Source organism: Primulina huaijiensis, unplaced genomic scaffold (assembly GCF_012295235.1).
Source record: "Primulina huaijiensis isolate GDHJ02 unplaced genomic scaffold, ASM1229523v2 scaffold32015, whole genome shotgun sequence".
Lineage (NCBI taxonomy): Eukaryota > Viridiplantae > Streptophyta > Magnoliopsida > Lamiales > Gesneriaceae > Primulina > Primulina huaijiensis.
In genome coordinates this window covers 305,571-331,551 of record NW_027357518.1, presented here as the reverse complement: position 1 = coordinate 331,551, position 25,981 = coordinate 305,571, and the positions used below count along the sequence as shown (strand labels likewise).

At 33.7% G+C, this 25,981-nt stretch overlaps 3 protein-coding genes and 1 pseudogene across 5 annotated transcripts; 3 read left to right on the top strand and 1 right to left on the bottom strand.

The window, feature by feature from the left end:
* Window positions 1–1,862: 1,862 nt before the first annotated feature.
* On the bottom strand, window positions 1,863–7,439 carry LOC140967986 (dirigent protein-like; annotated as a pseudogene).
* A 3,837-nt stretch (window positions 7,440–11,276) lies between these two features.
* LOC140968017 (hydroxyproline O-galactosyltransferase HPGT1-like) lies at window positions 11,277–16,350 on the top strand. 3 transcript variants are annotated; one of them, XM_073428852.1, is made up of 12 exons: window positions 11,279–11,519; window positions 11,597–11,660; window positions 12,505–12,554; window positions 12,628–12,821; window positions 13,095–13,158; window positions 13,236–13,308; window positions 14,191–14,314; window positions 14,737–14,824; window positions 14,925–14,975; window positions 15,175–15,246; window positions 15,339–15,451; window positions 15,888–16,350. In XM_073428852.1, exons 1-12 carry the CDS (start codon window positions 11,413–11,415, stop codon window positions 15,908–15,910), a joined length of 1,023 nt encoding a protein of 340 aa, XP_073284953.1. In that variant the 5' UTR covers window positions 11,279–11,412; the 3' UTR covers window positions 15,911–16,350. The 3 variants fall into 3 exon arrangements, with proteins under 3 accessions (XP_073284954.1, XP_073284953.1, XP_073284955.1); XM_073428853.1 differs by lacking the exon at window positions 15,175–15,246 and having other exon boundaries at window positions 11,277–11,519; XM_073428854.1 differs by lacking the exons at window positions 15,339–15,451; window positions 15,888–16,350 and having other exon boundaries at window positions 11,280–11,519; window positions 14,925–15,023; window positions 15,175–15,234.
* Window positions 16,351–18,830: 2,480 nt separating this feature from the next.
* LOC140968019 (probable inactive receptor kinase At4g23740) lies at window positions 18,831–21,688 on the top strand. Its single transcript, XM_073428855.1, has 2 exons — window positions 18,831–20,651; window positions 21,038–21,688. The coding sequence occupies exons 1-2, from the start codon at window positions 19,412–19,414 to the stop codon at window positions 21,682–21,684; spliced, it is 1,887 nt and encodes a 628-aa protein (XP_073284956.1). The 5' UTR covers window positions 18,831–19,411; the 3' UTR covers window positions 21,685–21,688.
* Window positions 21,689–22,857: 1,169 nt separating this feature from the next.
* Window positions 22,858–24,221, top strand: LOC140968022 (ethylene-responsive transcription factor CRF2-like). Its single transcript, XM_073428857.1, has one exon. It carries the CDS (start codon window positions 23,052–23,054, stop codon window positions 24,009–24,011), a length of 960 nt encoding a protein of 319 aa, XP_073284958.1. The 5' UTR covers window positions 22,858–23,051; the 3' UTR covers window positions 24,012–24,221.
* The last annotated feature ends 1,760 nt before the right edge of the window (window positions 24,222–25,981 follow it).

The following is a 25,981-nucleotide window of genomic DNA, read 5'->3' as shown; positions in this document are numbered from 1 at the left end:
AACATAAGAACTATCTTATATCCAATTCTGACGAGTCGTGAAAGATTTTTCGGGCTCTGATGGACCAGCCATGTCTCTGCTACTAGTGGCTCATGAGCAATACAAAGGCCAGAAGCCCCTCTTGCGTCCTTCAGACACCCCTGAAACTGGCAATGTTTAGTATTATAATTAAGCTTTTGTTGTGAGCGTGTTGTCCCGGAAGAACAGGTAACTGAGCTTATTGGTGCTGTTAAATTTGAGGAGAGACCACACCCATAGGCAGATTGAAAAAGTAAGTGTACGTTTTCCATGTTCTGTGGACAAAAATAACTCCTCAAAGCTCCATCAGCAGGAACCACATCTGATCCATTTTTTTGTGCAGGGGAGTTTTGATGAACAGTTGTAACATCAGATACAGAAAGCCCGCTGGAAAGGCTCAACCACAGATCAATCTTAATTAGGCCACACATGCATTCATCGATTTATAATTAGAGCTGGCTGATTTGTAAAGCTCTGGTGATTTTTCCCCGCCATCATAAAGAGTGAGGTCGAGTTCTAGATCCATAGAGGACTCTATTTCAGTTTCTTTGGCTGATGACATTGTGATATATAAAGTTGCGGTACTCTCTTTGCTGTCCGAAGAGCTTGACAAATGGCCAAGCGGAGACCCAGTGAAGATTCAAGTTTATGATCCATGGGTCCATCTATTGAGCTCCATTTCCGTTTGAATCACTTTGGGAGAAATGAAAATGAACTTGCAAATCCAGGTGCATCAAGTCTCAAGGTTGTCTGCACAATACATAAATTCAGTTCCAGCCCCTCCAATCTGGATGGAATTGCACAGGTTTGTGAAAGCATTTGCAGCCTGCGGGTTAGCAGCAAAACCCAGATTATGAATCTAGGATCCATGATCAAATAGCTAGCTACTGAGCAACACTCTTTATCTGAACCGCAACTCAATTTCTAATTCGCAGTACTCTACTGGCTTCCGGGTTTTATAAATTATCAACAAAAATATTGTTAAATGTCTCAGAAGAAGTTCACAACACCCTATAGTTATTTAAGGAGCAAGACACGCCAAAACATTAGGGTGTCTTGAGGCCTGAAGTACAAGGCGAAACGCAATCTTTATTGACTTATATGATTTTTTTTTCAATATGCAAGTATGCAACAATTATTATTTTATTATTTAACCAAATAATTAAATAAAAATTCAAAACACATAATAAATATTTTAATTTAAACTCACAATAACAAAATATTACCTAAGTGTATCATAATTATGTTTTGAAGATTTAAATATTTAAATTTAAGAGTAAAAGTTGCATAAACTATTAATTATTCATAATACAAACCACTGTTTAGGAAATATAAATATTTCACAAAATAAATATTACTTAAAAATTAGAGTAGGTCTCTTGTGAGACGGTCTCACGAATCTTTATCTGTGAGACGGGTCAACCCTACCAATATTCACAATAAAAAGTAATACTCTTAGCATAAAAAGTAATACTTTTATATGGATGACCCAAATAAGATATCTGTCTCAGAAAATACGACTCGTGAGACCGTCTCACACAAGTTTTTGCCTAAAAATTAATGAGATTAATAACAATAAAAAAATATCCAAACATGTCACAATAACTTTCAATAAATTGTTTTAAAAATAAATATTTTACAAAATAAATATTTCATCAAGCATCGTCATTTATGAATAAATTCATAAATTTGAAAGTCGAAAATTTAAAGTATACTTAATACAACAAATAAGTAATTGTTTAATTAATTATGTGCTTCAATCACATTCTCTATTGAATTTGAGGGTTAAAACTTAAAATTATTGATTAATCAAATTTTATAACGTAACAAGAAAACACATGAAATTATATATGTATACTTGCACTGTTTTTACCAACATTCATATCAACACGAAGCCTAAAATACACTTCTCCTTCAAACGCATGCATCGGTATTCAGTGTTGCCTCCCCTCTCGTCATGAAGAAATCACCGGTCCCACCAATGACTGAAATGTCCCTTGCATGTCTTGTTCGTCAGCGGATCGGCACGGGCAAAATTTATGATACCCTTGTGTTCAGTCGAGTTGAAAACGAAATAAAACCCTAACCATGCTGTGAATATATCTTTCTTATCGTTTAAGTAGAATCCCTGAGCCCGACCAACCGGAGGCGAATGGAGATTATTATCTAATGTGATAGGATCATAAAAAACAACCACATTTCCAAAGTGATTCTGGCCCGACCAAATTGAATTATTATGCAAAAGAATCAACAATTACGTACCAAAACGATTCAAGTGTTATAGCCTCTAATAAAGAGGATCAATGACCTGTAATTTATCTGACACCGATCGAGATCTCAAGTTTGAGACAATGTCTTGAGTTCGATGCTCAATTATAATAATTCTCTCTCCCAACTCACGAAAAAAAATACTTTTCTCGTATAAATAACATATGTTAGAGAATGTTTTTAAGCTAGCGTACTAATATAAATATGAGATTTCAGTCTAGCATGCAGCTTTATAAAAAATGCGACTGCTAAATAACAATCTTTCAAAAAAATGAAGCTTTTGTGTCATCTGCTTTGAAAGCTAGCTATATATGTTCTCGATAGCCTGCAAAAGTTTTCAAGCTCTTACATACAATAATATGAACTAATCAGTGTTTTAATTAGCTCTGTTTCTATTATTTATTGTGAAGAACATATAAACATGGGATTCATGACACTTATTTTGTAGTGAGGTAAAATAATCACAAAAGCGCCATAAAACGTATTTTATGGTAATATAAAATAATCACATAAGATCCCAGACAAAGGAATTGAGTATACTTTTATAATTTCTTAATCAGAGATATAATGAGATGAAAGAGTGCTCATCATGCAGTCATTTGTAGAACAAGGAAAAAATGGGAAGTCGACTATTCCTATATTGAAATGGTTTGACTTACTTATTTTCTAGTACCCAATTAGTTCTGTCGTGTTCATTTCATGCACATATACAGAAAGATCTTGAGTTTCCTCATCCACAAGGTCTGCCCCCATTATACTTAACGTCCCTTTGTACTGACTAGAATTGAACACCAAAGTGTAAGCAAACCAAGCGTTGTAAGTACTCTTCATGTCATAAAAATAGAACCATTAAGCTCGTGAAACCGGTACTGTAGAACTAAGCTTGGATCCTTAGTCATGGGGTCATCGAAAATGACCTGCATCCCCAACTTGTTCTCCAAGTTCAGTCGAGTTGATTGCCTTGGCAGACATTGCGTTTGCAAAATTGGTGCCATTGAATAAGATGTCGTTGTCGATGTCGTGGTAGTATAGCACGAATCTCTTGCAGGGATCGTTTCGTCTGATGGAAGTCCTGAAATAAGTTCTAAGACTTTAAATATAGGATACGAGAAAAAATAATATGACGTAACTTGTGCTTTTCTTCATGGATGTGAATGGGATCAATTTTGGCTTAAAAATTGGTGTTTAGTACAGTTTGTATAGATGAAGGCTTGAATAAATTTTATTCTTCCTGGCTAGAATATCATGAGGTAGGTCAGAAATTGTTGCTGTCACAACTTACTTGTAAATTTTGATGGTGGGTTTGTCGTCATGGGGAAATAGCGTAAATTTGGTATAATTATGTTATTTATTCCTTTTCAAAATCTAAAAATTTATAAGTCACTAAATTGAATTTGAAAACATTTTGCACATTTTATAACATTTATTAAACCATTGGGAATATGTTGTTATACTTCGAGATTTATAAAATATGAAGGTCACTAACATTTAATTGGTATCCATATCCATAATACTGCAAAATTGATACACTTTAGTTGGTAGAAAAATATATTATGGAGCCTTCTAAATATTTTGCCTCAAAAAGGAAAAAAAAAAAAAAATCAAACTACACGAAAGATCTAAAGTGTCTTTGCATCTATAGCTGAATGGTTAAAATGTCCCAACAAAATAAAACATATATTATATATACTAAAATACACCTATGGAAAAAAAATTCCCTCCCGTTTAGAAATATTATTAGTCGTTTTGATTTATTTTTTTCTTTATTTTTTGTCCGATGAATTTTAATATGTGTAACATGAGCTTTATTTGTATCATGTGAGTCACATAAGAAAGAATCGATGTCAAATAAGTAATATACATTAAATTTAATGACTTCAGAAGAAAAAAAAAAAAAGACAGACCAAATGCAAAAAATAATTCAGAGTTACCCGAGGAAAACCAAGCACTATGCAAGTTATATGACCAAAATCCTAATTTTCCCCATAATCAGGAATCCAATCCAAGATCATCTCAAATTTTTTCTTCACTTTTCATTGAGCTATTACAACAAGAAAACATACATGTACAAAGACCAAAAAATCTGAAATTAGAGGTGACCTAAGAGAAGATAAGAAGAGGAAGCACATGTGAAAGACGTTGAATATTTTCTGTTAATGTTATATTCATATATTTTGACACATTCGAGTTAATCAATCCACTTTGAACAAAAGCAAGTCATTGCAAATCATATCCCCCACACAAAAACCGAAAAATTAGTCTTTCTTTTATTTTTTTTCTTGGAATCTATTTTCCTTGAAGTACTGATCTGTTCAGCCAAAAATTGTTGATATGGTATCGTCGAATGGATATTACTGATGTGGTCGACGAAAAATTGAAAAACATCCAATTGCTTATTGGACTAAGACCGAATGACAATTTTCCATTCTAGTACTGTTTGGTTTTATAAATGTGTGCTTTGAACAAATTAGTATAATTGACTTCATGATTCCTGTTGATCTGGCGTTGCAACAGCGCCGCTGTATGAATGAATGGTAAAAACACGACAACTAAGAAGGGACCCCGCCTGCATCTGCCAGGAAAGAAAAAACCAAACGGGAGACTAGAAAGACTCATTCTAAGATTCTCATGATCTGAGATGGATTTCACTTCACAGGGTAAAAGAAATTCTAATAAATCTGCGACACGAAATATTAGAATTAGCTGGACTCAAGTAGGTTCGGAGTCAGATCCAAAAAATGAGGAGGATAAGAAATCGTAAAAAATGAAAATAGAAAATTTTATTAAATTTCAAGTCTGACCCCAAAAATGCGAAAACCTTTGAGTCCACCCCGTTTGATCCACCGTCAGGGTTTTGTGGTGCATCTACGTACCTTTCTTTTTTTTTTTTTTTTTTTTTCCTTTTTGGGGATGAAAAACTGTGTGAATTTGAATGAAGCAGATATAAGATGTGGAGCCTGGTCAGAAACGCAGTTGAAACTTGAAACGAGACATCAAAAATGGGGGAGAGATATCGGTAATAGCACCGACCAGAAGACATGCCTGGGAACTTGTTGCTACCAATGAGCTGCAGGGCCCAAGATACCCACTTCACAATTTGTACTTTGAGTTCTTGATATTCACAAAAACCCTAGACTCGGTGGATGGAATCCTCGTTATTTTCTGCACAAAAAAAATCAAGGGTTTTTATTTTATATGACTAATAAGCATAGCATAATAAAATTATGCATTTTTTAATATCAATAACTTCGGTTCCAACCCTACTTATTTCCATAAACCATATGCTTAAACCCAAAGGCTACGGGCCAATATAATAATATTTATTGACAAGAACAAAAAAATTATTTAGAAATTTGAATTTATATGTTCTTCACTTCACGTTTGCACCATGCTCCGTGTCTTCCTTTCTCACCCGAATTCTTCGATCCAGTTCTACTAAACCCTAGTAAATCATATTATATGGGGGATTTGGAATGACCATCTTCATCTGTAGAATCAATAATATATGATGATAAACTTAACCAAAATGAAACCTTTAAAGTAAAACCCAAAACCAAAGTAGCAAACTAAAAATACGATAAAATGCAATATAGCAGACTGAAAATATATTAAAAATACATTTTAATTAATGTCAACTAGGCAGTAGAATAAAACGGAAATTAAAGGGAGCTCCCTTCAGTCCAAGAACAGGAAGCTTAAGATCCAGCTTGACTCCCGCTTCATTCACACAGTTACCGAGCAAAGACCATGGACTACTCAGCATTCGAATGAATGAGTCGGCAGCAAATTGAACCCTACGGCATCCCACGTATGGACTGAAGAAAGCTCTCTTTGGAATTAATTATATCATCTGTAGAAGAAAACGTACATATTGAACACTTTTGTACAAAAGCATTAATAAACATCTACACCATGAGCCAAAAAAAAAAAAGAAGGGCCGAAGTTGTTTTATGGATCTAGATCGAATATCAAACTAGACCCAGGAATTCGATCGAGAAAACTACTTAAATGCAATATGAAGAAGGGTTTTTGGGGAAACTTTGAAAGATAATACCTCCCAATTGTAAGAAGCTCACGAAATTTAGGGTGAAACACTGGCTTTTTATAGCTAAAGAAGCTTGGGGGAAGGTATATTATTAATTATAGTTTATTTATCAATGGAAACAAGAAAAGTGAAAGATAAGAGATTCATATTCTTCACTATTGTTAGTATTTACTCCAATTTAATTGTCCACCGGTACTTTTTTCTCAAATTAATTAATTAGAATACAAACGCCTTTAACATTTTGCTCAACTAATCTTATTCCGCTCGATTATAGGTTAAGCTTGGAATGATGGATTTGATTTGGAGGGTCGAATTTGATTAGTGATAGATTTCAAACAACATCCATTTCATGAGGTGTATCTGAGATACATCACAATTATTTTTGGAATTGCATAATTTGATATGAAGCATGTATTTGAAGTATATTTTGTTAACCTAAACAAGTTAATGAATTTGAAATCCATAATCTCAAATCCAAGCTTAACTAATTTGGATCTGATATGATTTTAAAAATCAGGATATTTATTTATAATAATAACAATTTAGAGGCGAAACCGTATTTATGTATATGTAGACGATGAAACTATACATTTAATACTGCTCTAAAAATAAAATTTTTAGTAGATACTGCCCTAAAATGTTGAGCCAACAGTGATGTACTTGTAACTATATATTAAAATTAAGAATATATATGTTTGTCTTCGCTCAATAAATTAAATTTTCGTATAATAGTATTAAAATTGTCTGAAAAAAGCTTACACTGCACATTCCCTAAACAAAATGCTAAATTTATGAGAGGCAACTAGCCCCCAATAATATATTATATACTATACATGTTCGATCGGAGGAAAACTTTGGTACTCACCCACATCCAGAGACGGAGCCAGGAATATAGCTCTACCCGAGTTAGAATTTTAAACTATGTAATTTTTTAATATTTTAAATTGATCTACCCGAACTAATATCCAAAATGATACAAAATTTACATATAAATTTTTTTAAAAAAAATTGGGCCACCCATTTACCATGTGGCTCCGTCACTGCCCACAACGATGATCGATCGGAGAGTAATTCTATGCATTATTTCCCTTACATCATTAATACACATCACGTGCGCAAGCTGAGTAAAAAAAGTTTATAAAAATTCACAAAATGAATTAAACATCCAGTTTAGTAAGTACAGAGCATATTATTAATTAATTAAACCAAATTGCAAAAGTACAATTGTATCTATATTTAAATTGGTTTCAAACAATGATTTCTGCTGATAGTTTCCATAACTGGAAAAGCACCTCTTGGTTCTTTAGACATCACATTTCGAGTGTCCATTTTATAAATAATATTGCCAGCATCTTTGGAAACAATACAACCCTATTTGAGCTTACTTAATCATACAACATTTTGGTGGAGATAATATAATATATTATTATATTATGAAATTTTGTAAGGGAAAATTACAAAAACCAATTATAAATTAAATGCCAAATGAATATATATAAACTAGCAATTTGTGTACAAGTTGTGTGATTATGAATTATTTTTCTGTATATAATATTTTTTATGTAAAAAAAAAGTAGAGATTATATTATATTATATATATACTAAATTTAAGAGTTTCAGAGTATATGATTTTTAAGAGCTGGAAGACCAACCAACACTTTAAAGTAGACACAAGTTTATAATATGTTGATTCCTTCGGTAATTATTGGTTGTGATAGTATAAATATTAATAAAAGTTACGCTATATTTTTTCACTCAAAAATTTAACTAGAACTAGAATCCATTTTGATGTGATGTATCTAATAAAAACTATATTTTTAAAAAATTATTTGTAAAATTTACTGTATTTTTATCTAAATTAAGTTATATTTTCTTTCTCGTCGTGATAAATGGAACGGCCTGAAAAGTTTAAATTAAAATGCCAAAAGTCACCAATTAATTAATATTGTTGTGATCTGCGTTAATTCTGCGCCAATATTTTTCTAGACGAATGCACTAATATTTTTCACTTCTATTTGATGCTGAAATAGTTCAAAATTCAAAAACTAATATCTTTATGTTTTTAAAAATAATATAGATACAGTGTAATACTTTTTATTTTTCACATTTTGAGAGGATGTAACTCGTAGCCACTATTTTTCAGTGAAAATAGGTAAACCCCGAGATAATGCTTGCAGATCACGATAACCCCATATTAGACAAATCTTATACAACAAGCTTGTATAAGAAAGTGTTGTTAGTGATAATTGAACTCTTTATCATTAAATAAGCATCGATTAATATTTTTAAATGCGCATGTGTGTCCCAAAATTAGAGTTTTGAATATTCGAAAACACAATTTTGGTTTTAATAGAACATAAAATTAAATTTTGTAAACTTTTGTGTGCAAGAAATGAGGGAAGAAAAATAATTATGTTATATATAATTGAAATATCATCATCTCACTTTTTACGAGTAGAATTACATTTTAGATATTGCCTCAAGAGTAGATGAACATTTATCAATATATATAAGTCCTACACTTCTTTCTTTCAGTGGACTTCATATATAAGGATAAAAGTTTAGCTTTAGATACCTCCTTAAAGTATTGTCGTAAAGATATATGAAATTTTCGGTATTTTACCCGAAAATTTTGGATATTAGGAGGTGTTGCGGCGTAGTGGACGGATGGTTAGTCTAGAAATAACTTGCTTTCCCCATTGATTAGGTCTCTTGTGAGACGGTCTCACGAATCTTTATCTGTAAGACGGGTCAACTCTACCGATATTCACAATAAAAAGTAATATATTTAGCATAAAAAGCAATATTTTTTCATGGATACCCAAAATAAGATATCCGTCTTACAAAATACAACTCGTGAGACCGTCTCACACAAGTTTTTGTCTTCCTCATTTCGCTTTATCAACTTTTTCTTTTTCATATTTAATTCGTCATAATGATGATCATATACAAAAATGTTATACAAATTTAATTTATTGGAAAAATTAGAAGACATATTCTAACAATTAAAGTTGTCTGTCACTTTAATTACAATCATGAAGGCGTTTCATAACATTTATTTTAATATTATCACATTTTATTGAATTATCAGAAAAATTGTGTTATGAATGCTAGTATGTTTACGATTATATATATATATAGACATATTTCAACTTTAATATCATATCTTTCGATTTTTTGTAACTTTAATTTTTTGGTCATGAGTGGCGAGCGTTGATGTAGTTTTGCATATGTCAACATCAAGAGCGTAGCCAAAAAAATTTTCAGTGTGGCCGAAATTTTGTCTGAAGTATATGTATAATCATAAAAAAAATATATACATAGCATAATATATTAATATTAAGGGTGAAATAGACTCATATAAAGTGCGTTCTAATAATTTTATAACTTAAACAATAAATAATAAATTTAAACAAATTTTATGACTCTACTACCCTTCACATTTGAATAACTTTATTGAAAATTTAATATCAATTGATAATTAAGGGATTGTTGAAAATACCGCATTCTGAGAAATATTAATGGTATAGATGAGCATTAATATTCTGAACAATTAATTAATTAATGTTACTATTAATTTAAAGGCAAAAACTTGTGTGAGACGGTCTCACGGGTCGTATTTTGTGAGATGAATCTTTTATTTGGGTTATCCATGAAAAAGTATTACTTTTTATGCTAAGAGTATTACTTTTTATTGTGAATATCGGTAGTGGTTACCCGTCTCACAGATAAAGATTCGTGAGACCGTTTCACAAGAGACCTACTCTAACTTAAAAGTGTAGGGCTCAGTTTAGCTATCATCGTATTAATTAAGTACAATCGTGAAAGATAAACCTCATCTCTTAAGTTCTAAAGTAGTAGCAGCATAAATAAAAAAAGACCACTAAATTCTTTATGTCGGATTTAAATTAATTATTTTTTTTTTCTTTTGAATCGACATGAAAATAGACAGAATGTTTGTTTTATATTTTTTCGGTAATATTCCATTCTCAAGAAAGATTAATAAGCATATACGATACATATATGTATGTATTATTTTTAAATTTTTAATGGAAAATATATTTTCATTCCACTCTTGTTATTTTGATTCAAATTTACCTTTCGGAAAACAATTCTATTATTATCTTGTTTTTAAATGTATGTACATAATATTATTAAATTTTATAAATATCCGCTCATTATTTAAAATGCAAATATTTCCTCCCATAAAAAATCTACCAGAATCATTATCTAGTGTTTTAAAATGCAAGTTAATTATCTTTTTGTTATATTTTAAAAAATAATTAGTTAAATTTGTGACTGAACTTTATTCGATGTCCCAAATAAAAAGAACATGAAGGGACATCACTTAACTTTTGACTATTCAATAATAATCAATTATAAATGCACAAAACTCATGAAAAACGATCATACGGGTCAATTTTATAAGACAAATATTCTATTTGGGTCATCTATAAAAAAATATTATTTTTTATGTCAGAAGTATTATTTTTTATTGTAAATATCAGAAATTTGACTAGTCTCATGTAATGTTGATAATGATCTACAAATAAATAAAGATCTCATGAAAGGTTTCATAATATGATTAACTTAGTTTGACAGTTTAACGATTGATTTAGTTGATGATCAGATTCAATAATATTACATGTATACTATACGTCCAAGCTGTGGGCTCCTCCGAGAAGGCAAAAATAATTTACCCGTTCAGTTTTGGATCGACCTCGAATAAAAGAGAAAGCAAAAATTTGTGTAACAGTTTCAAGTATCGTATTTTTTGAGACGGATCAATTATTTGGGTCATTCATGAAAAAGTATTATTTTTTATGATAAGAGTATAACTTTTTATTGTGAATATCGATAGGATTGATGCGTTTTACATATAAAGACTATTCATAAAGAAATTAACAAGGAGATCTTAAAACGAAAAAATCAATTAATCAGTTATATCGTCTGAATCAGAGTGAAAGCTCATTTATTTACACCATTTTGTGTGTGTTGTCTCAAACTCAATTAGCGCAACAAATAAAATATTCACCAGCTTGGTGCTGCTGATATTAGGAAACGACGCCGTCAAGGCTAGAATGGGTGGCCGTGGATCGAACCAACGGTTATCCTCCTTCGGGAGTCGAATTTCCTTCTTAATGCTCTCGATGCTTGCGGCTATGGCAGCATTGTATGTGGCCGGACGGTCAGTGCTTTATTCGAACACACTCATTTTGCATTTTTATTTATTTTTTAATGCTTGTGGTTGATCTGATGTTATAGGTTGTGGCAGGATGCGGAGAGCAGAGTTTATTTGATTAACGAGCTCGATAGAAGAACTGGCCTGGTAAATTACGTGATTTAGCTGTAATTATCTTTTATTTTAGAATGTCCTATTTTACTGGGCCTTTTTCCATGCTCTAGCCCGCAACACCGGCTAGATCTTACAATTTAATTAATTAGAGTGACTTTGAGCATTTATTTTGTGGCCAAGTTTATTTTTTTCAGCACTATAAAGTGAGGGGACTATCGAACTCGTCCATGATAAGAATAAGAGAATGGCTTTTTTTCCTACTACATTGTTTTCTCTGCACTTGTAGGCTGCTTTAGTAACACCACTCACTGGATGCTGATACAGAGAAAAAAGAAGATAAGCAGCGTAATCAAATACCAGACTTACTTAAATGGAGACGCGTTTCTGTATGCCAGTGTTTTGCTTTGTTATCATCTGATGCTGAGGTGTCAAAAAATGATTGGACTTGAATTTCACATTTAGAAACTATTTTTGTGTCGAGCTTATTCAAACTTTTTGTGATTCAGTGTGAAGCTATGGATGACTTCATATCCAGGAGATTATCACAGGTCTAGTTGAAGGACTTATGTTGACGTTCTCATTGGCTGTGGCCATTATTCTTGTTTCCTTTTTTCATATGCAACCTTTTGGATTGTTAACGGTTTGCAAGAAATCTGATGACTCGACTAGTTTGTTACTTGTATCCTGTTTCTGATACTATATATGATTTCGATACCGTGTGAGTTGATCAACAGTAAATCATATACTAGGTGATCTTGGACAATTTGAGAACTGTCCCGTTTCTTTCTATTGTTCGACATATATCTTTATATCCGTTTCTTGATTAGGTGACTTTTCCAGCTGAACTTGATGACATCCTTTTGTGTTTCTATGTCAGGGAAAATCTTCTGTTTCTGTGGATGATACATTAAAAATAATTTCTTGCAGGTAGTTTCTTTTATCTGTCTACTGCATGTTTATGTGGATGCATTTGCATCAGTAAATTAGATTTGTTTGTCAGGGAAAAACAGAAGACATTAACTGCTCTCCATGTGGAGCTGGAGAAAGCTAGGCAGGAAGGATTTGTGCCTAATCATCTCTCAGAAAACAGTGGAACTAATGCAAAGAAAAAGCTTTTGGCTGTGATAGGGATTGTCACAACTTTTGGACGCAAAAACAACAGAGATGCAATTCGTAAGGCCTGGATGCCTACTGGTAAGTCATATCACCTTCCTGGTATAAATCACTGGATAAATAAGTCTATGTCACCTTGTTTTCCGGTGATATGCTTCTTATTTCTCTCAAAAGTTTCTGCTTAGGGAAGTGTTCAGGTGGGGTGGGGGTGAAGGGGGTGAGGTCTCCCTGTCAAATGGACATGATTATCACACTCTAATAACATTTTTACCAAAATCCTGTTATAGTATGCATTAGTTTTATTTTGTAAAGTTGCTTCATGAGACTTGGTAATTTAAAATTCATTTGATGCAGGTGCTGCTCTCAAGATATTGGAGGAAGAAAAAGGCATTGTCATAAGATTTGTCTTAGGAAGGAGGTCTATATGATGCTGATTAAAATTGTAGAAGGGTTCCTTAGAGTGCTGAAATTAAATGGTTTTACTCATTAATGCAGTTCAAATCATGGAGATAATTCAGAAAGGGAGATCGACCATGAAAATAGACAGACTGATGACTTCATGATTCTTGTACTTTTGAGTTTCTCATATCTGATTTTAATTGGTCATAAAACACTTCTACTACATGAGAACGAACTTGGTTCTGTATTTCACAAACTATTTCTGGAATTGTTTTGTGGGGATGATTGGATTGTCAGTGAAATGGTTTTCAATTTCTACCACATTTTTATTCTTTCTCTCCAAGGGTTGGACCCCCGGTCCTGCATTTGTGTTGTGTGAATGGCTGTTGATGAAATCCATCTGTCACATGCAAGTGAAGCATTTCCTTTCCATGTGTCTTTAGGAAGTTTCTTCTCTCAATTTCCATTCCTCACCTATTTCTTGGATCAATCTTGTTTTTCTTTTCAAGATTCATCTTTTTTTTTCCTTTACTTTTTTTCATTTCTATTTCTCGAACATTTATAGCTTATCTCAATATAACTGGTCTGCCATATCCTTTCCCCCACTGTTTAGATGACTCTTAACTCATAGTGCGTGCATGTGGCGGGTGTGCACCCTTTTCCTGTGTACGTTTAACTATATATGGAAGGCATTTGGTTAGAGAAGATTTTTCAAAGAAGAAAATATGATGTTTGATCGAGCTCTTTTAATTTGAATAGCGCTTTTGGAAACTGAAATCAAGAAGCCAAAAATTGTAGCTTTTATTGCTTTAGCTTGAACTTGTTTTTAAAATTAAAACATTGCTTTCTAACTTTTATATGTCAATATGAAAACCACTTAAGCTTTTGTTTAAAATTAAAATATTATATGAAAAAGTCTTGTTTAATGAAGTAATCTTTTACACTAAATGCTGATGTATCTCAATGAACCACTGTATATATTTTGTATTGGATCACAAATATAGATTTTGTTTAGATGCTTGACTGTTTATATTTGAATCTTTCTTTTCAGGACAATTATGTGGAATCTCTTGACGAGAAAGCAAATAAGACAAAGTTGTTCCTCATTCATGCCGTGGAGCAGTGGGATGCTGAGTTCTATGCTAAGATCAATGATGATGTTTATCTCGATATCGGTATTGTTCATTGACCTTTGAACTACTAAGCTTTTTGCTTGATGTTTTGGAAACATCCGGCAAATTAATAAAATCATCTTGTATTTTCCAGGTTAAAACCTTGTTTTTAATCATTGTAGATTTGGAAAAAAAATTTACTATGTCACCCATCACGGAAAACTCCTTTGATGAATCTATAAAACAATTGAATTAGAACCATTTATTTACCTGAATCTTTCGATATAATGATAGATTTTTTAGCTTGCAATTCATGCACCTGTTGATTCCTGAAGTTGCAAGTCACATCACGGGAGCAATAGAAACATCTCTTGTTTTAGCCACTCCCCTTTACTTGCTCCATAATGAAAAAATTGTACAATGTTTCCACATTGGTGTTTTGAATCAGTGCTTCTATTGGCACCTTATAATTTCATTTCGTATAGATGCACTTGGGGCTGTGCTTGCAACTCATTTGGATAAACCTCGTGTCTACATTGGATGTATGAAGTCAGGAGAAGTTTTTTCTCTGCCGTGAGTTCATTTGATCCCATGATTGTATTATTCTTTAAATAAGGAATCTGGATAATATCTTGAAAGTTTTGTTGACTATATTTTTGTCCTGGATGCACAGGAAGCACAAATGGTATGAACCTGACTGGTGGAAATTTGGGGATGGCAAATCGTGAGTAATGGGATTTTCCAGCTTCATTTTTGTCTTGCGACTACTCTTGTAAACTTTCAACACGAAAAACATTCAATACTAACAATTGCTTCATTCTATCTCCCTAGAACTCGTGTTTTAATTTCCATTTGCTTGTTTGTGGAGTTGAAATGGACTTCCTGATTGATGGCTTTCGAAATTAATTCTTTCCTGAAAGCAGATACTTTCAGCATGCATCTGGTGAAGTAATTGCTATTTCGCAAGCATTGGCTCGGTTTATTTCAATCAACCAGTAAAGTTCCTTTAGTGTCATTACTCAATCCTTGTTTATGACATTACATCATTTCATATTAATGGTTGTTTTGGTGGTTGTGTGTTCTGCAGATTGATCCTTCATAGTTACGCCCACGATGATATAACTATCGGATCATGGTTCATCGGGCTTGATGTGAATCATGTTGACGAAGGGAAGTTCTGCTGCTCATCCCGGTCATCAGGTTTCACTATGGCCTCACTCAATTCTATTTTCATTACACTTTTTTTTTTGTGGGTCTATTGATGTCGATTCAATTTTTCATTACTTCTAAAAATAACTTTATCGTATATCGCAATAAACTATATTTTCAAATTTAAAACCCCTCAAACTATTAAAAATTGGAGAACTCAACAGAAAATACCCCTTCTGAAACATAACCAAAACCAAACAGTCAAGACATTCCCCAATTCAGTTATTGATAACATTTTCCAATTGCTAAAAGCAATACTAAAATGTCTCCTCGTCTTTATGCCACCATTGTGGTCTTCTGGTAATGTTATTCTCCTATAATGGGGCTGAGTGTTTTCTATTGCATGCGGAATAAAAAATGATACTCAATACTTGTATGTATTATATCAAAACTGTAGTGATTGATTCTGTTATTTACTGTTCTGCAGGGGCCATTTGTGCATCTGGATAATTAGATTGTAAATTTGATAAAAATCTCAAGCGGCGAACCTGTATTACACTGTATAATACCGTATGATTTTGGCCTGACTGAAAACGTTGTCAAGATGATTCGAGAGACCGAAACTTTTCTTTGATGACTGCTCAGAGATTTCATTGTTCAACCGCAAGATATGGAACTTAAAACATCTAATTATTTTTTCGATATCTTTCTCTTTAAAGGAGGAGAAGATTGTTGTATTGATTTTTCAGAATACTTGGCGACTGTATATGTATTTTAAAGGGAGAGTGAAACTTAAAGGCGTATAATATTTGAACTTTTGAGTATAGAGCTTCTTGTTGGTGTTAGTTTGTCTCTCTTTTTTACAATGTTTGGTGACTCATTGTCTATACTTCGTAATGTATAGTTGAATGTTTATTTGTCCTACTAATTATGTCAAGTGGATTTTTGTCATGTGATGTGTATTTGAGTATGACCATACATCTATGAGCATAGAACATACGAGGAAAGATCCTTTAAAGTGCACAACATCATGATATTGTGAACTGTAGAGTCGTTGGATCACCATATTAAAAACAGCTTCTGATCCGATTTGGGAGTAAAAATGATTTAGTTTTTCTATGATTGATAAACAAAATATACATTATTTGAATTAGTATTTATTTATGGGTTTGTAATCCTGGATCATTTAACACACATATGGCGACTTCTTGAATTTAATGATGCCAAATATTTGTTAATATTTAAAAAATAATACACGTGACGTGAATATATATAATTCTTTCAATTTTTCTTGCGAAAATGCTATATATTGTACTCGTTTGCTTAAAACCACGATTTTTTTTTTTAAAAAAAAAATTTCAACTCTAGTGATATATATTATGGTAGAAATTATTCAAAAATATGTCCACAATAATTTTATACTTTCTTGCACGTTGCCCCTCTGACCATCTAGTGAATTCCTGCTATTCTCACATTTTCGACGCCTACCAAATGAGATAATTTGTATGCCCACACTTCGTCCCTAACTATCAAGCAACCTGATCTTAGAAAACGTTGGGTATAGACTAATCAAAAACAAATAAAGAGAAAAACCAAATTTGTCAATATGGGCTAGCTAGTTTGATCCAAATGACACTTGCAAGACACCAACACATGGCTTGTGTTCGTCACATGATAGAGCTCCTCTCATTTCCAACCTAAAAAATAAGGAATACCCAATAAAGCAAAATAAATGGATCGACACGACAAGTGTACAAAGAAGATGGTACAAAGAACTTTGTTATGGAGAGCACAAAACGCAAAGTTCCAACCACAACTTCCACTCAGGTTTCTATGCTAACTACCAAGTGAATAGTTGCAAATAAAAAGGAGCCTTTTTTTGTGAGAGTAGCTAATTTGCCACGACTCAAATGCTTGGCTGGATTCGGGATTTTTTACAAATCAAGTAATATTTTTTTTAAAGGCATAGAGTTCGTAGACAAACTTAGAAATTAGCAGGCGACGAAGTGTTGCTCAATTGATGGCCTTACAAGCCAAGAAGATAAGAACGAAGCACATGGGCCACCTTCTAAGTTAAAAGGTGGCTTTCTTCTCTGGCTTGCTTAATTATGCACACATTTCTTTCTCATTTCATGCAATTTAATCTTCTTTCGTATTGAGAATATCCTACATTGCTCGTAAATGATTATTTAATTTGGTGTGTTTTGTGTTGTGCAATAGAATGAAGAACCATCCAAAACATGGGATTGATAACAATGTCTGAAAATGTAACATTGATAAAATATATATTTATATATTTCGGGTCCCCACTGGAATTTTGTAACTTAACTTACCCTACAAATGACACAACAGTGTGATGGTGAAATCATTAAATTTTGCGGTCCCACGGCCTTTGTCGGATCACTATCTCTCAAGATTATCTCATTGTTTGCAAATTACTTTTAAACATAAATTAATAATCTCATACAACAAATATTTAAATTTAAATTACTAAAATGCATTTCTAAAACTTTTTTCTTTGATTGAATTTTTCAAGATATTATTAATCTTTGTGAAAAACAAAGAAACTTCATATTTTATGGTATATATATTTAGGATAACATTTGTATATTTGGTAGGAATGGATTGATTAATTAGTGGTATTTAATAAGTGTGTTCAGAAATCGAGTCAATTTGAACCTTCGATTTTCAATGAATAACGGTCTAAATTGATTTTAAAATCATTCAAATCGAAAAATTAGTTTGATTCAAGTGTTCGATAAAAATAAATCGAACCAAACTCATCCAAATCAAAATTAATGGTTTGATTATAAAAAAAAAATTCATGATTTGGTTATATTTGATTTGAAATTTTTATGACACCAATATAACATGATTTAGTTCGAATTTTATATAAAACCTTTGTTGAACACCTAATTACTATGTTTTCTTACTAAGGTACAGTGTGGCATGATTGCTATCGTGGCCTTTATGTTCATCACCATTATAATCAATGCTCTTTTTCATTTTCATCGCCTGGAAATGAAATGATGGTACATGCATTGGCATGATGAAAAAGCGAGAGGTCTATAAAACCATTCATTTCATTCCATTGTCCAATTTGCAATATCCACTAAACATTGTTTTAAAATGGTTTAAAGATCAAAACAATAATCTTGAAATCAAGCTGAAAATTTGAGAATCAAAATAAAGGCATAGTTTAAGGTCTAAAAATATCATCCATGATATTTGAACACAGGATCATATACAAGATGTTTTTGAGTGCGAACTTATAAATTACAGGGAAGATCCAACTTGTATCTAATTAAATGAAATTTAATTTTTATCGGTGTCTGACATAATAGTTTTGGTTAGAATTAATTGGAAACAGACTGGCTTTGAGCATTTTCAATCAATTATATATATTTTTCTTTTAGACAGTGGTTGAATTCGAACACTTTTTTGGGAAATTTGCTTTGGAAAGTTGTATGTAGGTTTGATTCTTGTCAAATCTTGGAAGTAGTCATTATGCGTTTAATTATTTAAGAAATTTGAGTCCTAAAAAGCTATGGAAAAGACCACAAAGCTAACTGGTTGAGATGTTGGAATTTATTAGTCACGCTGAATGCAAAATTAGTAGGAGTCATATTATTAGCTTCGATCTCTTCTTTATCGGATAAATAGTAGTTATTTCCAGTTCAAGGGCTGTTGCCACTCAAACCAATACCAAAAGCACAAAGAACAAAAAATAAAAGTGCTCTGCTTCTGCTTCTGACTCTAAATTCTCCTTTAAAATCTCACCCTTTTGAGCCGAATCTCCCCAGCTCCAATTCCTAAACCCATTTCCAGAATCTTGCTCAACTTTTTCAAGGTGCCACTCTTTTTTTTTGCCGGCGCACAGAGACATAAATAGTTGTCTCCCAGCTTTTGTTTCAGGTCCTAGTACCAATTCAAACTACGAAAAGATGGGTTCTTTATTTTGAAAAACAGTTTAAAAATTTATTGGAGCCAAGAAAGAGCCAAAAAAAGTAAATGGGGAACCAGAAGTTTCTTGTGGGAGTTATGTTCTTGTTTTCACTTGTAGGATTCAGTTCTTCTGGAGCAGTAATTCATAGTGACAAGCGTGCTTTGCTTGATTTTGTAAACAAGATGCCGCATTTCCATTTCTTGAACTGGAATGAAGAGCTTCGAGTGTGCAAGAACTGGACCGGAATCACTTGCAGTGAAGATGGGACTCGAGTGATATCGGTAAGATTACCAGGGGTTGGGTTTCAAGGCCCAATTCCAAATAATACTTTGAGCCGCTTATCCGCGTTGCAGATCTTGAGTCTCAGATCCAATGGCATTAACGGGTCTTTCCCCATGGATTTTGGTAACCTCAAAAACCTGAGTTTTCTTTATCTGCAGTACAATAATTTCTCAGGTCCCTTGCCTCTGGATTTCTCTGTTTGGAGGAACTTAACTTTTGTAGACTTGTCGAACAATGGGTTTAACGGGAGTATTCCTAGTTCACTTTCGAGTTTGAACCAGCTTACTGCGTTGAATCTTGCTTACAACTCACTTTCTGGTGAGATTCCTCAGCTGCATTTGCCGAATTTGCAGTTGCTGAATTTGTCACAGAATAATCTTGTTGGTTGTGTGCCTGAATCACTTCATAGGTTCCCGAAATCCTCATTTTTTGGTAATAACGAGTCTTTATTGGAGTATAATGTTACTAGTCCCCCTCTTGTTCTGCCTCCTCGTGATCAAAATCCAAAATTTAAAAATGGTGGGAAATTAAGTGAGAGGGCTTTGCTTGGAATTGTTATAGCTGGTTCTGTTCTCGGGATTCTTGCTTTTGGTTTTGTGTTACTTGTTTGCTTACTCAGGAAAAAATCTGTGGATGGTTTCCGTGGAAAATTAGAAAAAGGGGATATGTCTCCTGAAAAGGCAATTTCCCGTAACCGAGAAACCAGCAATAGGATGGCTTTCTTTGAGGGATGCAACTTTGCATTTGATTTGGAAGATTTGTTGAGGGCTTCTGCTGAAGTTTTGGGGAAAGGTACGTTTGGGACGGCATATAAGGCGATATTAGAGGACACGACAATGGTGGTAGTGAAGAGGCTGAAAGATATATATGTAGGAAAGAGGGAATTCGAGCAACAGATGGAGGTTATCGGAAGCATCAAGCATGAAAATGTGACTGAGTTGAGGGCTTACTATTTCTCCAAAGATGAGAAACTTATGGTCTATGATTATTATAGTCAGGGAAGTGTAGCTTCAATGTTACATGGTACGACTTTTAATCTGATTTTCATGGTTTTGATCCTCGATTTTGTTTGTCCTGCATGGTTCATATGTTTTAATAGTTGGAATTTCCTTTTTTCAAGTGCGATTGTATGGTCTTAACTTGTTCGAAATATATTTTGGAAAGATTGGGATATTTTTTTAATGTGATTTTGTTATTAGGAACGATTTGCTGCCATTTTTATCCAGACATATTGTGGATTTAGGCCTTCATATATGAACCACGTAAATTATATATATGGTTGTGTTGCGTGCTCTTCACTATGTTTCTTCAACTTTAAAATCTAACATTCATATGCTAAAAAGTTAGCATAAGCTTGTCGATCAATGACTATAATTGCGGCAATGTGTGATTTTCATCCAAAAATGCAGGAAAACAAGGAGAAAACCGGAGCCCTCTAGATTGGGAAACTCGACTAAAGATAGCCATTGGTGCGTCGAGGGGCATTGCTCGTATCCATAGAGAAAACGGGGGCAAGCTAGTTCATGGAAACGTCAAATCATCGAACATATTTCTAAATCCTCAAAAATACGGATGTGTGTCAGATCTTGGCCTGTCAGCGATAGCCGCTTCATTAGCTCCAACACTTGCTCGTGCAGCTGGCTATCGTGCTCCGGAAGTTACAGACACCCGAAAAGCAACACAACCATCCGATGTGTATAGCTTTGGTGTGATGCTACTTGAGTTACTAACGGGGAAACCTCCTGTCCACACGACTAATGGTGATGAGATGGTTCAGTTGGTTCGATGGGTGCACTCGGTCGTTCGAGAAGAATGGACTGCAGAAGTGTTCGATGTGGAATTGCTGAGGTATCCAAATATTGAAGAAGATTTAGTTGAGATGTTGCAAATAGCTATGGCCTGCGTGGTGAGAATGCCGGATCAGAGGCCCAAAATGGTGGAAGTAGTCAAAATGATCGAAAATCTACGACAGATGGTTCCTATGAACCTGGTGTCCTCTGAAACCATATCTGAAAATACGACGCGGTTGCCTCCATCTCCACCTCCGGGTTTTTGAGACGGATAAACCTCGACCCCACCTGTTCACCATCTCGGTGGACGAAGATTGTCGATTGGAGAATTATTTTGGCGTGAACCAGGGTCAAGATATGGTTTGAATGGGTGAAAGATACACTTTTTTTAGTTAAATTTGTGCAGAGAAAACAGACTCGTGATATTCATGAATCTTGGTCTTTTTGGTTTTTAATTGCACATGCATATGATGCATATGTATTGTCTGTTTCTTGATAATATGGTTAAATGTGTCGATTTTCCTACTTACGAGTAATGTATATGTACTTTTTTGTAATGCACGTTTTGCTCTCAGATAACAATAATATCGTTATAAAAAATCTTGACTTCTAATTCAACAGGGGCTCCAGGCCCAAGCATTTCTTTAGCTCCAGACCCAATATATATTAAAAGTATACTATTCAACCAACAAGTTTGTCATAAAAGGTTCTTGATTTTAAATCACGTCCTTAAATGATATCTTAGTAACAAAAATCATGCATTTTAATATCTTGGTTTTTTTATTATTATTACGAAAAATAGTTTAATGAGTTTTTAAAATACAACAAAAAATTATTAGGGTTTGTTAATACAATTTTTCGTTGGGTTTTGTAGGAATTTTCCCTTCAAATTTAAATATTTGTCATAGGAATCTACAAGTTCTAAGATGCCCTATGGTCAACCACATGTGTTCATGACAAAACTTGCATTTAGAATTATCCATATAATATTACCAAAAAAACATAATAGAATTTTCTAAATGCTAACTGATTAACTATACTCAAAACAAAAATAATAGAATCAATGAGTTACAAGTTAACCAAAATTTAATTAGACTTTGGTGTGGAAAACACCCAATATTGGTCGGTTATTGGCAAAAACAATTTGAGATAAGTTAATATATATAGGTAGAGAAACAAATGAATCTCAAGCCAGTGACCACATAATTTATATTAAATCGACAGACAGAGTAAATATGTAATACGAAACTTATTTGGGTGCTAGAGAATTGATTCATGGAAATGGTAAAAAGAACTCTTCGAAGAAGAAATCACACACACACACTCCCCAAACTCACTCATTTTCCTGCACTTTCTTGGATAAATTTCCGAGAAGAAAATCCAAGTTTCCAAAGAAAAGTTACCCCCCCCCCCCCCCCCCCCCCCACATATTTTGAAAAATGTTAACTTTTTCGTCCGCCCGGGATTATTTTTTATATCTATCTCGTGCTGCGCTTTACTGTTGCTCTTTTTTTTCTTTATTCCCAAAGAATCTCTCCGCTCACTCTCCTTTTTAAACTGTTCACGCTCTCATTCCTTTTCCTTTTCAATGCTAATCTGAAAGAGGAAAAAATTGGAAGTGGGAAATTGAAATATGGTGCGTAAAGAGATAGAGAAGACTATGTTGTCTTCTAGAATCAACTACATGGAGCACATGAAACAAACGACAGCTCTCAGGACGCCGGAATATGCAACTGCCGCTTTCCCCACGACTGTCAGATTTTTAGTTACTGACGCGGACGCTACTGACTCCTCTAGTGATGAAGAAGAGGGTTGCTCTCTCAAACGACAGAGAGTTAGAAAATTCATCGACGAGGTGAGAATCCAGCCTTGTACAGATGGCGGAAGCAAGAACGGAAACGTCAAAGCTAACCACGTTCTGAAGAGCAAACGATCGGAGGCTGCTGCGCTGAAGCAGAAGAAGAGAGGTGGACGAAAAAACGAGACGCCGGCAGCCAAGTTGGGGAACGGTAATAAATTTCGCGGTGTGCGGCAGAGGCCTTGGGGGAAATGGGCGGCGGAGATTCGAGATCCCCTGCGGCGAGTACGCCTATGGTTAGGCACCTACAATACTGCAGAGGAAGCTGCCATGGTGTACGACCAAGCGGCAATCAAGCTGCGTGGACCCGATGCGCTCACCAACTTCTCCACTCCAACAGTGCTTGACAACAAAACAAGCTCAGGGTACAACTCTGGCGAGGAATCGTCCAACACTGCCCGGTCTCCTAAATCAGTCCTCCGCTTCGTCTCAGAACCCGAAGCCGATAGGGAAGCTGAGTCGTCTTCAGTTTCCGTGAAAGATAATGACGAGGACTCGCCGATTTTTCCGCCCAAGGACGAACTGTTCAGCGGGGTCGAGACCCCGGCACCGGTACCCGTACTTGATTTGTTCGATCAAACGGGTTACATTTTCGGAGCGAATTTTGACTGCTGCTCCGGACATATGCTTATCGGGTCGAGCCGTGATCTCGGATTATGGCCCACTTGGCAAGCGGATGATTACTTTCAAGATTTTGGGGATGCATTCGGGTCGGATCCTCTCGTCGCCCTCTGAGTGTAGTTAAATTTACTATCTAAATAAAAATGGTACTAGAAAATCAGCGATTATATAGCTGCTTTTTCGGCAGTTTTGAAACTTAGTTTGTTATGTTTCCACGTTAAATTTGTTAATTTATTAGTAGTGAAATTTTAATTAACAAATTTAGCGTGGAATCATAACTATAATATCGTGTTTGTGCTAATAATATTATGATGTTTTTTTTTATATATATTATTACTATCATATATTCAAAGATATTTGTGCATTGGCAAGTAATATGGATAAATTACTATAAGATTCACAAAAACATTAAAAGAAAAGAAAATGCACAAAGTAGTATTTATGATGTGAATTGCGATCACGTGACTTGTATACATATTTTGGACACCTGGAAAATCTCTTTCCACAATATTCTCTCTTTTGTGATTCTTAGATAAGATAATTGTGCGAATTACTCTTGTGAAATTTTTATAGAGTTAATTAATATCTCTTTGTATAATGGATTTAAGTATTTCAGTTTCTCTCTTTGTATAATGTTTCAGTTTCTCTCTTTGTATAATGGATTTAAGTATTTCAGTTTCTCTAATATGCAATTAGGATCAATATCTTTGTGAAAATTCTTGTTGAGATGATATCTTCTGTAACATATTCGAACATTGTAGTAATTTTGTTATATTTTTTTGAGCATGTAGACATTTGTCTCTATTATAAAATTACGTAAAATATCCATCAATTTTTTTCGTATATTTCATTCATTTTTTTGCGTTCAATATATGATTAATTCGCGTAATTAAATCGAAACAATTATGAGAAACTTTGATTTGCGGTAGAAAAAAAAGAATTTTCAGAAATTAATTGATTAAAATGTTGAACAACTTCAAATTCTCATTCAGCAAAAACCGTTACACATGATTGTGTGCTTTTGTCAGTCTCTTGCCTAAATTTAGTAGTCACAAAATTCCACTTTGTCATGTAATTAGGAAACCACTTATCCATCCACCGGGAAGGAAACCATTACCGAGAAAACAAAGGAGATGAAGGACAAAGGTCTGAGTCGTTGAATAAATTTCTGAGCTCAGAAAATTAGATTGAAATATCTCAATTCGACGGATGACTTGTAACCCATATGATTAATTAATTTATTCGACCTTTTTATAAATTCCCCGGTTTTTTTTTTATACTTAAGAGGCACGCTCGTATGACAAAAGTTAGTTAATTATGGGACAGAGGATGTGGATTGTTCGAGTTTTGCCCTTTCTTTCTCTCTAAAGACAAACTTCAAAGGACACCAAATGGCCCTCTCTTTTATAAAGCTACAATTTTCGATAAGAAAAGTGCATAATCAAGAATCTGAGACAATGTTATAAAAAAAATTCTGGATAAGGATTCTATTTTCCTAAATCGATACTAAAATTTCGGTTATTCTCATATCTTTTATTTATGTCATAAAAATTTCTTTATATTTATATGCAATATCGTTACTTTTCATGTCCAAACCCTTGATAAATATGACACATGGCAGACGTAGATGTGGGATTTAGAATGTAGTAGCCGAAGGTCGGTATCAACAGCAGACATAATAGTGATGGAGCAAATGAAATTACATCCTTCGGGCCCAAATATCCCACTCTCCCCCCTATCTTGCTTAGTTGTCTTCTCTATGTACATTGAATGGAACTGTCCACAGCAACAATCATCCCAAAATCTTTCCTTTTTTAAAAAAATATATATATAAATGAGAGAATTTAGAATATAATATAGACAAAAATTTGTGTGAGACGGTCTCACGGATCGTATTTGTGAGACAGATCTCTTATTTGGGTCATCCATGAAAAAGTATTACTTTTTATGCTAAGAGTATTACTTTTTATTGTGAATATGGGTAGGATTGACCCGTCTCACAGATTAAGATCCGTGAGACGGTCTCACATAAGACTCACTCTTATGTATAAATTGGATATATTTGAATTTAGAAGAAAAAGGAT

Coding starts and splice junctions, on each gene's coding strand:
- LOC140968017 (XM_073428852.1), top strand. CDS start 11,413: ATGGGTGGCCGTGGATCGAACCAACGGTTATCCTCCTTCGGGAGTCGA. Junction 12,555..12,627: donor TTAAAAATAATTTCTTGCAG/GTAGTTTCTTTT, acceptor TTTGTTTGTCAG/GGAAAAACAGAAGACATTAA. Junction 13,309..14,190: donor CTGATGACTTCATGATTCTT/GTACTTTTGAGT, acceptor CTTTCTTTTCAG/GACAATTATGTGGAATCTCT.
- LOC140968019 (XM_073428855.1), top strand. CDS start 19,412: ATGGGGAACCAGAAGTTTCTTGTGGGAGTTATGTTCTTGTTTTCACTT. Junction 20,652..21,037: donor TGTAGCTTCAATGTTACATG/GTACGACTTTTA, acceptor CCAAAAATGCAG/GAAAACAAGGAGAAAACCGG.
- LOC140968022 (XM_073428857.1), top strand. CDS start 23,052: ATGGTGCGTAAAGAGATAGAGAAGACTATGTTGTCTTCTAGAATCAAC.